The 17,486-nt window shown below is 37.7% G+C and overlaps 1 protein-coding gene across 5 annotated transcripts in view; it reads right to left on the bottom strand.

The window, feature by feature from the left end:
- Positions 1-798: 798 nt before the first annotated feature.
- Positions 799-17,486, bottom strand: part of abd-A (abdominal A) — a 263,862-nt gene continuing 247,174 nt past the window's right edge. For all 5 annotated transcript variants that reach the window (XM_067760244.1, XM_067760246.1, XM_067760247.1 and 2 more), the window contains exon 7: positions 799-4,666. In XM_067760244.1, the coding sequence (XP_067616345.1) occupies positions 4,301-4,666 (366 nt within the window). In that variant the 3' untranslated portion in view covers positions 799-4,300. The remainder of the gene's footprint in view (positions 4,667-17,486) is intronic.

The following is a 17,486-nucleotide window of genomic DNA, read 5'->3' as shown; positions in this document are numbered from 1 at the left end:
GCTTGGTTTCATTGGGCCACTTGAGAGTGCGCTACCCAACGTGCAATAAAAAAAAAGCTCTTACACCTGACAGTTACACATTTTTCGCATTGCAATTGGAGCAGCCGAAATGGAATACTAAAAATTAAGCCATATTAAATTAAGTCATATCGATGTCTTCGCGGTCAGCGCTTATGGGAGAGTTACACAAAGTGTTAAAAACAGGGATGCACCTTAACGTTAAGCTAATCGTTTATCAAAAAATTTCCACCGTTTCCGTTGAAACACTTCGAAATATTATCGATAAAGAAATTATCAAGATAAATTGTATCTCGTTTTTAACCGAAACGAAAAGCTTTAGTTAACGTTAAAAACGTTAACGAAAACGTGATACTTTATGTTTGAATTATGCTGGCAATGCTATAGCCATGGTGAAGCCGTAAGGTGGCAACAACGAGCGCACATATACACACAAACTCTATGTAAGTTGTTTGTGTAATTCGTTGGTGGTAATGTCAAAAATACTCTGAGAAATGTTCGTACTGTCAAAATTCATGAGAAAAGTTGGAATCAGCTTGGATAATGCTTTCACCTTTAATGACTCCGCCATCAATCAGCTTTGCCAGCATAGTTTGAAATTAATAATCAACATAAACGATTTGATTTCGTTTTGATATGGCAGAAAACGAAACGAAATCATTTCGTTAATTTGACGATCTTAACGTTAATAAACGAAACGAAATGACTTCGTTTCGTTTATTAACGTTGATTATCGTAACGAAATGATATCGTTTCGTTGGTTAAGCATGCCTGGTTAAAAATACTTACACCGTGAGGATGCACATTTTTAAGGATCTTTTGTTGCAATAGATGTATAAGCGTTCATGGCAATATAAAAATGAAATATGATTTGATTATGATTTAATTTAGAAGAAAAATTTTTCAAAATAAAATATGAATATTTTTTCCGAAGTTGCTCTGTTAAAAGAATACTTTTGGAATATGGCCCATAATTTTCATAATATCGGAGTCCTGAGGCTCAAATTTTTGACATATTTCGGACTCATTTTTGACTCTTCAATAATGAGGGCTCCAAAAGTGTTTGTGGGGTTGTAGTTTTGTTTCATTTACTAACACAAAAAATAACAAAGGGAAGTCCTATATCTGAAAATTGTTAAAGACTGCCGAATTTAGCAAAGAAGCAGTAACCAGATACTGCTGGCAAGATAAAATGCAATCGATTGGTCGGTTATGAGTTACGCATTGCGAAAATGGTGGATGCATTCACAAGTCATACATGCAGAGAAGTTGTAGGTCCATAGGACTAACAAAGGACGTTAACTTATCGCACCATTTACCATTACCACAAATGCTGCATTTTAAATGGTACAATACACATTAGGCTAGTTCGGGCTGGTCGGTCAATTAAGACGGCACATACATATGTAGATTCGATGTGTTGTACTGTTTTACAATACAACTTATTCTTGACTTCCTTGAACCCACCCTAAATGCTACTTAGAAATTTGATAACGGCTCAACCCAAGTGCAAGCGTAGGACACAAGCAAACAGAGATCAACAGTGTCTTATTGCACATGTCAGTGCGCCCACCATGAGCTTCAAGTCTGTATTTAGATATAGGAGCAAATTTGTTTTGCTAATAAAGAGTACAAGATGCTGAACAGACATTTCTGCTCGGTTGTCACTCACGGGCTGCTGGCCGCAGACGAAACTTAATCAGGATATATCCAATATATGAATGTACATATATCACGCATGCAGAGCGTCCTTCGGACAATCTCTTACTCTTTTAACATTGAATAGTGGGAAAACCCGAACACCAAAGATTCACAGAAAAACAATTAGCTTTATCCTATCTATTAAATCTCAAATATAAATTTATCTTAGTTTGGGCAAAAATTAACTTTAAATAACACTGGCTATGATAATAAAGGCTCTGAGTTTAAAAGTAATTTAGCATAATGAAATGCATAACTGCATAGTACGAATTTCTCTGTTTTACCAATTATTCTCAACTTTTCGCGATTTCCTTGAACATAAATAAATAAAGTTTAAATAGTTTCTAACATTTTAATGTATTTTATAAAAACAAATTTAATCTAGCAACGTTCGAACCGTGTCTGCTGAAAAATACGTTATTTTACTTGCACAGTTGATGAAACCCAGAATAAAGTTGCCCATATATTTTTTAGGCTTAAGTTACAAATTAGTCTTACCCCAAGTCTTGTTAGTGATCGTTGCTGGTTAAACAGTCAAAAAAGTTAAGAATGATAGATTACCTGGCTCCCAATTAAAGTGGGCGTACTTGAAGGATAAACAAGGTGATATACATATAACTTAAGACTCGTTCAGGTCCACATTTTATTCAGAGCATAACTCTAACAGAAATTCATATATGGAAACATATCGCACACCTAGATCAAAAGGGAGTTAACTCAAAAATTTTAAATTTCGAAGCTATGATCATCTCCTGACGTCCAAATTAATACCTACCGAACTGTACACTTGATTTAATAATACCTCCAACCAAAGAGAAATTAAAAAAAATTTTAGACGCGATAACCACCGAGGAGACTTTAGGCTTCTCTTTCAAATTATGTCGTGCTGGACCAACATGTTTTATGCCGACTCCAACGGAATCTGCAAAGCAATTGATTTTTCACTGAGAAGCTCTTCATGGCAGAAATAAATCCGGAGTACTTGCTAATGAAATGCATAACTGCATAGGGGCGACCCCACTAAGAAAAACTTTCTTCTAATTGAAAGAAATTTAAATGTTTGATGTGGCTTTGTCCGGTGCGTGAACCCAGGATCTTCGGTATGGTAGGCGGAGCACTCTACCACCACACCACGGCGGCCGCCAACGAGAAATTACTTTATACAAATTTTAAATTGCATTGGCGTATAATTGAGAGGCAGTCAGTTTTTTGCGTTTTCTGAACATTACGATTTTTTGAGTTGATCGCTGTTTTGATCTAGGTGGGCGATATGTACATAAGTGCGATGGTTTAATTTACTGAACCAGTGCGAACTAAGCAATAATGCTTGGAGTTTACATATTGCAAATTATACATTCGGGCCCAATAAAAAGTATGCTTGGAGGGTTCGATGGGTAAAAAAATGGTATGATAGGTACTTATGTATATATCGAGATTTAGGCCGTGCTGCTCTTCCAACTTGCGTCTTGATAGATTTTCATTTATCCTAAAAAAACATGTTTTATGCCGACTCTGAAGGGCATCTGCAATGCTTTCATGGCAGAAATTCGGTTTGTAAAAGAAACATTAAAAATATAAAAGTGCATAAATTTTCTATTTGTATAAATGGCTGGCAGTGACTTTATATACATATCCACTTTTTACGAATAGCTTTGTAAGTTTAACTTTTGTCCACTCTTATGACGTATTCTTAAATTATAGCTTTTGAGAGAGTTGAAAAAAACTAACAGGGCGACACTATTTTCAGTGAAGAAAACGCAATTGTATTACATATGTATCTCCTTTTTACTGCCAAGCCATTCATACACACATATATACATGAATGTATGTATACAGATAAGGTTCTTCGAATCACTCTAGCAGAAGCTTTCCGGTATACATACATATATATGTACCTATGTATGTAATAAAAAAGTCATGTAAATTACTTAAGCAATTTAAATATTAAGTTCTCAAATATTATATCACTAATGCAGTCATAAATCTTATAAAATAATTATTATTACTTATGCATAAAGTTGATAACCAAAATTGCTGGCACGATTTACATTGCTCTTCGACTAAATTTACACTCACTAGCAGAATCTGCATCGGCTCAAAGTTTCGACTTGATGGATCAATTAATATTTTGTATGCTTAATTGCAAATTGTATAGTTTTCACATATTTAGTTATTCATAAAAAATTCTGCATATTAATGTCTGCATACCAGTGCATGTACAAATTAGTACAGTATATATGTATATAGGTTTGCTTGCATGTAAATAAACATTCGCATTTTCCACAGTTATGTATGTATGTATGTATATATTATTATATTGTATGAATGTTGGTATATCTACTTATGTTTGAATTTTAAGTGTAATATATTTGTAAGTATATACTAGTATGTGTTATATGTAGACTTATGCAACTAGTTTACCATGTAAATTTTTTACGTATTTTAGTTATCATCTTTCGTTTTCCTGTTACTAATTATCAATTTAACCTTAAATCAAAGACTAACTGGGAAGCGGCGGCCCATATTAATGGATATTATATCACTGCACTGCCGTTATGCTGCTCTTGGTTTTATCGGCGATTTACGAAGTTACTTTGCTTACGGCCTTAAGTAGATCATGATTGCTCTTGTCTAACGCACTCATCATTCCCAAGTTACTGCCGATTCCAGCGCTTACACCTACCCCCACACTTGAGCCAACACCAACACCCATGCCCAAACCCAGTTTCAAATCATTCTGTCCGATAACTGAATGGTGCAAATGTCCTGGATTGTGTGTTATGATCGAATGATGATCTTGTTGTTGTTGCTGGTGTTGTTGTTGCTGCTGCTGTTGCTGTTGCTGCTGTTGATGTTGTTGCTGAACTTGTTTATTGGCATTTTGCTGGGCGGATTTCATGGACTCTTGAGCTTTCATCTTCTCTTGCTCCTCACGATCGCGTCGAGCCTAGAAGAAAACAAAAAATCAGAGGAAAAATATAATATAATAATTATTTAAAATGTACATACATACTTAATTATGTAGTTTGTACATATTCAATAATATTCTAAAATATATCAAAGCCGGCTGCTTCATAGTACTTAGTTATACTGTGACGAATATGAGTGACACTAAGTGATACTCACATCCCTAGTCTGATGCTAAGTAAATAAAGTCACAACAACAATCATTATGTCATTATGTCTATACATATGTACGTATACGCAGCTGAGAAGCAATGCACAAACACATGCAGATATCTTATCTGAGATGCTCCCAAAATGCAATTGTAATTGTGGAAGTGTCGCTCACAAATACACGCATATGAGAAGCTATATACGTGCATCTGTAGTTATAATTATACGGCGGTAACTAAGTAAATTCTGGAAGCGCCTAGAAGATGCCACGAGGAAATCACAGAGTATAAAAGCACCAGCGGTAGAGGCGCTGCAAGCAGTTTTCAATTAAGCACGCTATCTGTCGGGCAATATATCAGTTTCATTTGAGCTATCAATCAGTTTGGTTATTAAGCAGGCTATTCGTTGCAAAGTATAAGTGTTATTGTGAAGTACTTTAATAAAGGCCATTTTTCCATTATTCAATATTGGAGTTATTTATTCAACAGTTTAGCGATACGAACGTTGGCAGAAGATTGCAAATAAGGGGAATTGCAGTAAATTCGTTACAATTGGTGTCAGAAGAGGAATTGTTGAATAAATTCCAGAGGACAACAAGGACATGGTAAAGTGCAGTGAATTGACGATCCAACAATTGAAGAAGGAATTGGACAGCCGTGGATTGAATACAACCGGCAATAAACTCGAACTTTAGGCACGACTACGAGAGGCAATGGAATTAGAGGGAATTAACGTGGAAGAGTATGTCTTTCATCTTGATGGCGAGGAGACAACAAAAATTGAAGAGAAAAACGAAACATCGCAGACAGTTACCAGTACAGACTTGAGCATCATATTGGCTGCAATATCTGCACAAACATCGACAGTAACATCAATGTCGTCGCAAATGTCAGAAATATCCACAAATATGTCACCCCAACTGGAAGAGCAAAAGACATATATGACGTCTCAGTTGGCTGAGCAGTTGAAAGCACAGGAGGCCCGCATACCCTCGCAGCTGGAGGCACAGAAGATAAGGGTAACACGAAGCTGGAGGCCCAGGATACAAAAATTTTACAGTTTGAGGAATAAATCGAGGCCGAGGTGGATACTTTGAGAGGACAGTTCGAGCAGTTGCAACTAAATCGGCCAGCTGTTTCAACGAGTAATCCAAAGGTAAAAACACCATCCTTTGACGGTTCTATTCCTTTCCAGGTCTTCAAGCTACAGTTTGCGAAGTCCGCAGCAGTGAACAACTGGAATGCGGAAGATAAAGTTGCTGCACTGTTCGTGGCATTAAAGGGGCCAGCAGCCGAAATCCTACAGACCATTCCAGAGGGCGAACTGTTATGAGGCATTGATGGGCGCTCTAGAGAGACGATACGGAACTGAGCATAGGAGACAGATATACCAAATTGAGTTGCTGAACCGCTTCCAGAGGCCTGGTGAAACATTGCAAGAGTTTACGTCGGATATTGAAAGACTAGCACATTTAGCAAATGCGGACGCACCCGTGGAATACACTGAAAGGGTAAGGATTCAGAGCTTTATAAATGGCATACGGGACGTCGAAACAAAGCGAGCTGTATACGCAAACCCAAAGCCAACATTCGCAGAAACGGTATCACATGCTCTGAGTCAGGAAACAGCGTTGCTTCTGTGTAAGCCAGTTTTCAAAGCACGCCGTGTGGAAGTAGAAAGGCCAGAGTGGGTAGACGCAATATTGGAGGCGCTGAAAGGATCGCAAAAGCGGCTTGAAAGAGTTATCAAATGCTTCAAATGCGGGAAGCCCGGTCACATTGCACGTCATTGCGATCTTGATCCTAGTGGTTTCAACAGCATGGGTGGTCTTAATAACAAAGCTGGAGGGGATGAGCAAGAGCGATTAAGATGTAGAGATCGAGAGCTAGCTCCAGCTATTGAATGTCCTGTGATATCTGTGTCGCAAATTGGTAGTAAATCGAGCAATCTTACCGTCAGAGGGAATGTGGATGGCAAAGAACGTGTTCTGACTGTAGATACGGGCGCATCTCATTCCTTAATCCGATCTCACTTGGTTAATAGGAGAGTCAAACCGTTACCTGGAGCAAGGTTGCGTACGGTCACTGGCGAGTATAAGCAAGTCCAGGGAGAAGTGGTATGTGAAGTCTTGATTGGAAAGTTCACAGTTCTACACATATTCGTTGTGGCGGAGATCGTTGATGAAGTCATATTGGGAGTGGACTTCTTGGTTGACCATGACATCAAGATCGATATGCAGAGAAGCGTGATGCGTTATAAGAACCAGGATATACCACTTAACTTACTAACGAAAGTCAAAGGCAAAGGTTGATAGATCGAATGGGCCAAATAAAGCAAAATCAAAAGTACCTGCGAGAGAAACACTGCCATTGACAAAACCTAATGGACGCACAAAAACGAAGCAACGAATTTCCCAGAAAAAATGCGAGGGTAGTTTCAAGAAGGAGTGCACTACTGTTGTGAAACGTGGGAACGATACTGATTATGCGGAGCCAATCCGTCAAGCGCAAGCTCTACGAAGTAGTTCATTGGCCAAACAACAGAGTGTGAGGGAACGGCCCAGGGTAATGAGTAGTAAGATCAAACACTGGCATGACAAGAACTTTAATTCGGAAGGTTTCTTGTAGGGAGATCTGGTACTGCTATACAACCCTCACCGGCGGAAAGGTGTTCCATCCAAATTTCGGCGCAGTTGGGAAGGCCCGTACAAAGTTGTGAAGAAGATCAGTGACACCATCTACCGCATATAAACCATTGGGAAACCACGAAGTAGAAGAGTGGTACATTTGAAGATGCTAGCGGCGTGTAGATCGGGAGATTTGTCTGATCGGGACGATCAGACTTAGGTGGAGGGCAGTGTGACGAATATGAGTGGCACTAAGTGATACTCACATCCCTAGTCTGATGCTAAGTAAATAAAGTCACAAAACAATAAAGCAGACAGTCACTTGTATCTACATAAACCAATCAATCATTATGTCTACACATATGTACGTATACGCAGCTGAGAGGCAATGCACAAACACATGCAGATATCTTATCTGAGATGCTCCCAAAAGTATGCAATTGTAATTGTGGAAGTGCCGCTCACAAATACACGCATATGAGAAGCTATATACGTGCATCTGTAGTTATAATTATACGGCGGTAACTAAGTAAATTCTGGAAGCGGCTTGGAAGATGCAACGAGGAAATCACAGAGTATAGAAGCACCAGCGGTAGAGGCGCTGCAAGCAGTTTTCAGTAAAGCACGCTATCTGTCGGGCAATATATCAATTTCATTTAAGCTATCAATCAGTTTGATTATTAAGCAGGCTATTCGTTGCAAAGTATAAAAGTTATTGTGAAGTACTTTAATAAAGGCCATTTTTCCTTTATTCAATATTGGAGTTATTTATTAAACAGTTTAGCGATACGAACGTTGGCAGAAGATTGCAAATAAGGGGAATTTGCGTAAATTCGTTATAATGCATATGTACATAGTAGGGCAGACGAATCGCCATTAAATGCCTAAGTTTACAATAACATACATATTGTAACGAATTTACTTGCAAATCCTCTTATTTGCCCTTCTGCTAAGTTCGAATCACTAAACGGTTGAATAAATAACTCCAATATGTAATAATGCAAAATGGCCTTTATTGAAGTACTTCACAAAAACACTCAAACTGTGCAACGAATAGCTTGCTTAATAACCACACTGATTGATAGCTCAATGAAACTCTACTATTCAAAATAATACTGCTCTTGCTCGCTAGATAGCGTCTTAATCGAAATCTCAAATCAAACTGAATTCCAGCGCCTCTACACTTGTTGCCTTTTATACTCTTTGATTTGAACGTTCGCATCTTCTAGGCGCTTCCAGAATCTACTAGTCCATCAGCTCTCAAACTTCTCAGCTGTAACTACAATTGCACAATTTTATAGCTTTTCTCATTGCATACTTATAGGAGTATCTCAGATATATGCATGTGTTTGTGCATTGACTCTCCGCTGCTCGTATACGTACATGGTACATATGTGTAGACATAATTTTTTATTCGTTTATGTAGATACATAATGATTGATCTATGGATGTGCATGCAAGGCGCTCTTTAGCATCGGCTTAGAGATGGCAGCACCCCTTAGTTTTGCTAATATTCGTAACACTGCCCTCCACGTAAGTCTGAACGTCCCGACCAGACAAATCTCCCGATCTAAACGCTGCCAGCATCTCCAAATTTACCACTCTTCTACTTCGTGGTTTCCCAATGGTTTGTATGCGGTAGATGGTGTCACTGATCTTCTTCACAACTTTGTACGGGCCTTCCTAACTGTACCGAAATTTGGTTCGAACACCTTTCCGCCGGTGAGAGTTGTATAACAGTACCAAATCTCCCGCCAAGAAACCTTTCGAATTATTGTTCTCATGGTACCTGTGTTTCATCGTACTACTCAATACCCTGGTTCGTTCCTTCACACTCTGTTGTTTCGCCAATGAACTACTTCGTAGAGCTTACGCTGGACGGATTTGCTTTGCATAATCAGTATCGTTCCCACATTTCACAAGAGTAGTGCGCTCCGGCTTGAAACTACCCTGGCATTCTTCCTCGGAAATTCGTTGCTACGTTTTCCTGCGTCTTTTTGGTTTTGTCAATGTCAGTGTTTCTCTCGCAGGTACTTTTGGTTTTGCTTTATTTGGCCCATTCGACCTATTAACCTTTTCCTTTGACTTCCGTGGTTTTTGTCGAGTCTTCTCCACCTGTACTCGATTACTACTGAATCCTTTCCGCAAACTGAAGTTAAGTGGTATATCCTGGTTCTCATAACGCATCAACCTTCTCTGCATATCGATCTTGATGTCATGGTCAACCAAGAAGTCTACTCCCAATATGACTTCATCAACCATCTTCGCCACAACGAATTTGTGTAAAACCATGACCTTCCCAATTGCTGCTTCACCTTCTACTTCTCCAATTACCTGGGTGTCCTCTCCCGTGGCTGTACGTTATCTTGCTCCAACAATGGTCTTATCTTCTTGTTGACTAAATCTGATCGAATGATGGAACGGGATGCACCCGTATCTACAATCAGTAAACGTTCCTTTCCATCCACATGTCCTCCGACAATAAGATTACTTGACCTTCTTCCAATTTGCGAGATAGAGATTATGGGGCATTCAATTGAGGGAGCCAGCTGTCGCCCCTTGCGGCTGACTCGCTTTAGTTTAACATTTGATTGGTCTTGGAGATCTGCTCATCTCCTTCAGCTCTGCGTTTACGACCACCCACATTGTTGGAACTGTTAGGGTTGGTGTTGCAATAACGCGCAATATGCCCTTGCTTTCCACACTTAAAGCATTTGACTGCATCATTATTTTTCTGCTGCGTACCCTTCAATGCTTCCAAAATTGCGTCTAACCAGTCTGGCCTTTCCACTTTCACGCGATGAACTTTGTAAGCTGGCTTACTAAAAAGTGAGGCTGTTTGCTGAGTCAGTGCATGCGATACCGTTTCAGCAAATGTTAGTTTTGGATTCGCATATGTAGCCCGCTTCGTTTCCGATGTGGAAACCGTATGCCATTTATGAAACTCTGGATTTTTACCCTTTCAGTGTATTACACGGGTGCGTCCGCATTTGCGAGATGAGCCAATCTTTCTATATCTGAAGCAAACTCCTGCAATGTCTCATTTGCAACTCTATTTGGTGTATCTGCTTCCTGTGTTCGCTTCCGTATCGCCTCTCTAGAGCGCTCATCAATGTTTCGTAGTTGTTCCGCTCTCCCTCAGGAATAGTCTGTAAGATTTCAGCAGCAGATCCTTTCAATGCCACGAATAGTGCAGCAACTTTATCTTCAGCACTCCAGTTGTTCACTGCTACAGTCTTCTCAAACTGAATCTTAAATACCTGGAAAGGAACAGAACCGTCAAAGGATGGTGTTTTTACCTTTGGATTGCTTGATGAAAGAGCTGGGCGATTTAGTTGTAACTGCTCCATACGACCTTTTAAATCATCTACTTCTGCCTGAAATTGAGCCATTTTTGCATCCTGCGCTTACAGTTTTGATGATACCTGTTCCAAAATTTCTGCCCACATTTCAGATATGCGTGCCTTTTGCGCTTCCAATTGAAATGCCATATATGTCTTTTGGTCTTCCAGTTGATATGACACTTGCGACGTCATTTCTGAAATACGTGCCTCCTGTGATTCCAGTTGGGATGCGATATATGTCTTCTGTTGTTCGAGCTGTTTTTCCATCTTGGATGTAATCTGTGTCGACATTTCTGACATTTGCGATGACATTGATGCTACCGGCGATGTTTGTGCAGATATTGCATCCAATATCATGTTCAAGTCTGTGCTGGTAACCGTCAGCGATGTTTCGTTTTTCTCTTCAATTTTTGTTGTCTCCTCGCCATCAAGATGAAAGACATACTCTTCCACATCAATTCCTTCTGCTTCCATTGCCTCTCGTAGCCGTGCCTGAAGTTCAAGTTTAACACCGCTTGTATTCAATCCACGCCTCTACAACTCCTTCTTTAGTTGCTGGATCTTCAATTCACCGAACTTTGCCATGTCCTTGTTGTCCTCTGGAATTTATTCAACAATTCCTCTTCTGGCACCAATTGTAGCGAATTTACTTGCAAATCCTCTTATTTGCCCTTCTGCTAAGTTCGAATCACTAAACTGTTGAATAAATAACTCCAATATGTAATAATGCAAAATGGCCTTTATTAAAGTACTTCACAATAACACTCAAACTGTGCAACGAATAGCTTGCTTAATAACCACACTGATTGATAGCTCAATGAAACTCTACTATTCAAAATAATACTGCTCTTCCTCGCTAGATAGCGTCTTAATCGAAATCTCAAATCGAACTGAATTCCAGCGTCTCTACACTTGTTGCCTTTTATACTCTTTGATTTCAACGTTCGCATCCTCTAGGCGCTTCCAGAATCTACTAGTCCATCAGCTCTCAAACTTCTCAGCTGTAACTACAATTGCACAATTTTAAAGCTTTTCTCATTGCATACTTATAAGAGTATCTCAGATATATGCATGGGTTTGTGCATTGACTCTCCGCTGCTCGTATACGTACATGGTACATATGTGTAGACATAATGTTTTATTCGTTTATGTAGATACATAATGATTGATCTATGGATGTGCATGCGAGGCGCTCCTTAGCAGCTTAGAGATGGCAGCAGCCCTTAGTTTTGCTAATATTCGTAACAATATGTACATAAATTTAGTTTTGCACAAAATCTGATAGAGCCTCAAAAGCAAGGTTCAACCCAGATTTGCAAGATCTCGAAAACCAGGAGTCGCACACGAAAAGTTGCACATTCAATATATGCGTAATATAGTTGTTCACATTTTGCGTTCTGATAATTTTCTAATACAATAAACCATGGGCGTACCCAGAACCAAAGTAAAAGGGGCGCCGGTCGTTTACAAAATTTTCTAAGTATCACATATGCCTTACAAGAAACCTTCGAGCACGGCGCACAGTAGAACGAAATTGAAAATTTGGGACTTGGGACTTTAAATGTACATTTTCGTATTCTGTGATCTTTTTCCATAATTTATTGTTATGTAACATTTTTTCGTAAAACCTAATTTAAAAAATTTTATTTTTTGGCGACCTTATTCTTCAAATAACTATCTTAGTACCATACTCCACATCACACAGGGCAGACGTGTTAAGAAACTTTTGTAACCCTGATGACGATTGCCGCAGAGCAGTCGAAATATATTGGTTGGGAAAAAAAGAAAAAAATCATCAACGGTGTTTTATTTAACAACACAGACCTCGAGCCAGCTAAATAAGATAGTTAATTTAAAAAAATTATAACACTTCTAGTAACCGGGTTTCATATCGACATACCCTAACGACATATGTGTACATCTAGGTATTTTTTCCAATTTCCAGCAATTTTGGCTTCACTAAAATAATGTTTACTGTTCAGACTGGTTTATTGGTAGACGTGGTAAAGCAAGGGCACGGTACAACGAATGATGGAAATATCGCTAGACGATTTTTCGTTGACTTTAAAACTACCGCCTCTATAACTGGTGTTAGTGAAAATCTCATTCAAAGATTCTCTATAATATTAGGGGCACTTTCATGTGGGTGTCCAATAAATGTACAAAAGTTCGACATGTACGCCAGAGAAACCATTCGAGTTTACGTCGAATTATATGAATGGTATTACATGCCTTCAAATGTAAATAAAATTTTAGTACACGGAGCTTCAATAATAGAGCATGTTGGTTCCATTCCTATCGGAAAGTTGTCCGAAGAAGCCGCTAAATCCCGAAATAAAGATTTTAGAGCATATCGGCGAGACCATGCAAGAAAAATTAGCCGCAATATGATACAGAAAACTGAATAATTTAGTTTCTTAATTTTAATTGGGTACGAATATACATACTACATATGAAACACAACATTTACTTAAAATAATAAAAATTGTTTTTTTTTAGTTTTTTTTTTGTCATATACCTATACATATGTATATTTGGAGATTTCTTTAATTACTCTTTTGGTACTAACGAACAAGCTGGAATAGTAAGCATCATATAAAAAACAAACAAAAAAATTAACGAACAAGCTGGAATAGCTAAATTTTTCATTTGAACTTTTTTGGATTGTTAAATGCAAATTCAATATAAAAAAATGAAATGCATAATATGAATTATCAAATATTTTTGTTTTTAAATATTAACGAGAATTAAAAAGTGATTCGCAATACTAACATTAAAAAAAAAAAACAAAAAAAATATTTTTGTTTTTAAATTCTACCCAAAATTAAAAAGTGATTCGCAATACTAAAAAACACAAAAAAAAAAAAAAAAACGCGAAACTTTTCGAACCATGAAACCGAGTACATTGCATAGTATATAACTCAAACTATATATATAAATTAATGAAGTTTTGAGGAAAAGTGAGGAAAATGAGTTAACGGTAAAAATGTGATTTTTCCCATACATAAAATTTTTTTATTTGCTATACCTTTTTTGTTTAAGACTTTATGAAAAAATACTCATATATAAAAATTTTGAGACTTAAAATCGATCCCCATCAAAGTTTTTCTGTTATTAAATAATATTTTTTTCATTTCCCTAAATGTACTGAAAGCCAAATCCAGCCCACTGTGCGGCGGTTTTTTTAAGCAGGCCCCCCGGCAGTGGTTTGGCAGTAGTTAGTATTTGCAGTAGTACTTTTTTTTTCTCGGACGTTGTGGCAGCGCACTGCCCTCAAGTGGGCCAATGAAACCAGGCTAATCCTGTTTTTGTTTCTTTTAATTCATACATAGTTTTTTTTGAGATATAAAACCGCTCAGCTATAGAGAAACTCATCAGCTGAGAAATATAGATTCATAAAATACAATGAATTAAAAGTATAAATATAATTTTTTAATTATTAAGAGAAGATAGAACCGTCTTTTTTATGGCAAAGAGCGAGTCCGAAACATCAATTATTCTCGAATGAGAGTTATAATCTTCACACAAACATTTAAAAGGTTCATGTAATTGGCAATTGCTTCTGCATTGTTTAAGAATTATAGGTGTATAATGCCTTGAAACTCGGCATGGAACATTCAAGTTTACTTCGTTCAAAAGAAATGGGCTTGAAATCGATCCATTTAAAAGTCTAGCCATAAATAGTACACCTACCATTTCTCTACGACTTGCAAGGGTAGGAAGATTTGTTAGTATTAATCGATTAGTGTAAGGAGGAAGATTATACGGAGAGTCCCATTGAAGATTTATCAAGGCGAAAAGTAAAAACTGTTTTTGAATTGATTCTAGTCTATCCACATGAACTTGATAACGCGGACTCCATATTATCGATTCATATTCTAATATCGGCCCCACCAATGATGTAAAAAGGGTTTTTGTAACATAAGGATCACTTAACTCTTTTGCCCATCTTTTCACAAATGCTAAAACTCCTCTCGCTTTATTGACTGTGGCATTAATATGAGGGTTGAAACTAAGTTTGCAATTCATTGTAACTCCCAATTCGACAAAAACATCAACGCTTTCCAGAGTTTGGCCATTAATTATGTAGGAAGCTGGCTGTATGTTCCCACGTGAAAAACACATGAATTTACATGTTCCTATATTGAGAGGGATAAAATTCGCATTACACCAAGTAACTAAACGATTTAAATCCGCCTGGAGTACAGAACGTTCTTCAACCGACGCGTATGACTTAAAAAGTTTTACGTCGTCGGCATACATTAAAACTTTAGATTATTTTATAGTTGTGGAAACATCGTTTATAAAGATCAAAAACAGAATAGGACCGAGATGGCTGCCCTGAGGCACACCGGAGGGAACATCGATGACATTCGAACAAATGTTTTTAAAAATGACTGAGTTCTACCGCAAAGATAGGAGGAGATCCAGCGAGTTAGGCCTGGTTGAAAACCAAGCAATTCGGGTTTATAAACAAGTAATGAGTGGCGTAATTTGTCGAATGCTTTGCTGAAATCAGTGTATATAACGTCGGTATGATGATTGTTTCTAAACCCATTAAAGACGTGAGTTGCAAATTCAAGCAAATTGGTTGTGGTTGATTTGGCTGTACAAAAGCCATGCTGAGTACTATCTATCAATGTAGAAATCGAAAATGTAAGGTGATTAGTAACGATTGCTTCGAAAAGCGGAGAGCTTTGCTATTCCACCATTGTTTTCAATAGGCGACTTGCTTCCTTTTTTATGGAGTGGGATAAGAAAAGATTCCTTCCAAGCCGTCGGGAAAATGCCATTTTTTAAAGAGAGGTTAAGCAGATCAGTAAGGGGTTGGTAAATGTATTCCTCACATTTTTTAAGAAAACATGTTGGGATCAAATCGGGACCGTATTTGAAGGATTCTTTTAGGGCCTTTAGATGTAGTAGAACATCTTCAGGCAAGAAATGTGGGGCATATATTGAGTTACTAGAATGGAGCTCATACGGATAATTTGTAGGTGATGAATGAACCACAGCAGAGTAATTAGAGTGAAAGAATTGAGCGAAGAAGTTTGCAATCTCTTGATCGTCGCTGGAAATGCTATTTCTAAACTTCGTGGCAGAAGGAAACCCGTTAGTTCTTCGTTTAGAATTTACGAAATCATAAAAAGACTTCGGGTTGCAAATAATGTTTCTTTTAATTTTACATATGTAAGCTTTATAACACTTTTATTAAGTCCAAATTCTTATGACGGAAAATAGCGTACTGTGCATAATCAGAATGTAAACCGGTTCTCTTATATACGTTATCTCAGAAAGCTCTTTATTTAAATTGTTGAAATTAGTTTTGGAAAAATCAAAGCATCTGGTAGAGACACGTGTTTTGTTAGTGCAGCCGACTTTGTTGCTTATGATTTCGTAAGTTATCTCAAGAGAAGGATGGTAAACGTCTTCTGGCAAAACAAGAGGTTCACACCGATTTATAGAGAATTTAGATATGTCGTCAACAAATGCTACGTCTAAGAATTACTTATTCGGAAAGAAGTTGATCTGATTAAGGCAAAGATCAGTAATTCCATCCAAAAAGTCATTGTTATGCATTTTGGATGATACGGGGACAATATTGTGATCAACGGTATTCCAAGATATATGTGGTAGGTTCAAATCGCCTAAAACAATCATTGAGTCCGTGGGCTTTATCATCAAATTGACTGATTGTAACAGTGAAATATGTTGCATATACACTGAAAGATCAGAAGACGGTGGAATATAACAAACGGCTAAGTAAATATGATCCCGGCCTAGTAAGATTCGGATGCATTTAAACTCGATGGAATCAACTTCAGCTAAATTTACATCTTCAGATGGAACTGAAGAATGTACAGCTAACAAGACGCCACCTCCGGTCCTATCTAAGCGATCATTTCTATAGGTATGATACTCACCGCAAAAAATTTCGGAATTTAAAACATTGGGTTTCAGCCATGTTTCGATAAAAGCAATAATATTATAGTTACAGTGAATGGTTTTCAAATATAAGTCAGTTAATTTAGTATTTAAGCCTCTAACGTTTTGATAGTAAATGCTTAAGCAAGATGATAAATTAATTTTTTATGGATCGGAACTTTGAGGAGGAATTTTTGCTACATTTTGAGTAATCTCATAAGTCTTATGCACAAATTCGCGAGCAAAAGCCCCTGGCGGCCAAATTGCGCTGTACAAAACTTTATCAAAATCTTTTGAGTAGACATCAATTCTAAATGAAGCAATTTTTCTTTCGTAATTAAATTAAAATTTTCTTAATCATGCCTGTCAGCCTTAATTTTCGAAGTGACATAAGACTTGATATCCTCAACGGAAGTGTCTTTGTCAAAGCGAGATATAAAAATCAATTTTTTGAGCGGGACTACAACCAGCTTCTTAGCCGGTGCTTCTGAATAAGAAGTCAGAGATTGACAAGTTACAGTTTCAGAAGTTACAGTTTGAGACTCTAAGGTTTTTTCCGCGGCCTTAGAAGTGGATGGAACCACAGCTTGCGGATTAGGGGAAGCCAAGTCTATGAGCTCCACTTGCGGAAGATTAATGTTCCGAGCAGGATTAAGATTCAAAGCGTTAGGTGAGTCCTCAGAGTGTTTTTGTTTATTATCGCGGTTGTCTTTATTTCCATTTAAACAATTCGGTAACTCATCCAAACACTTGAATGA

The sequence above is a fragment of the Eurosta solidaginis genome, chromosome 1, assembly GCF_040869045.1.
Source record: "Eurosta solidaginis isolate ZX-2024a chromosome 1, ASM4086904v1, whole genome shotgun sequence".
NCBI classification, from domain to species: Eukaryota; Metazoa; Arthropoda; class Insecta; order Diptera; family Tephritidae; genus Eurosta; species Eurosta solidaginis.
This window is presented reverse-complemented; position numbering and strand designations above follow the sequence as displayed.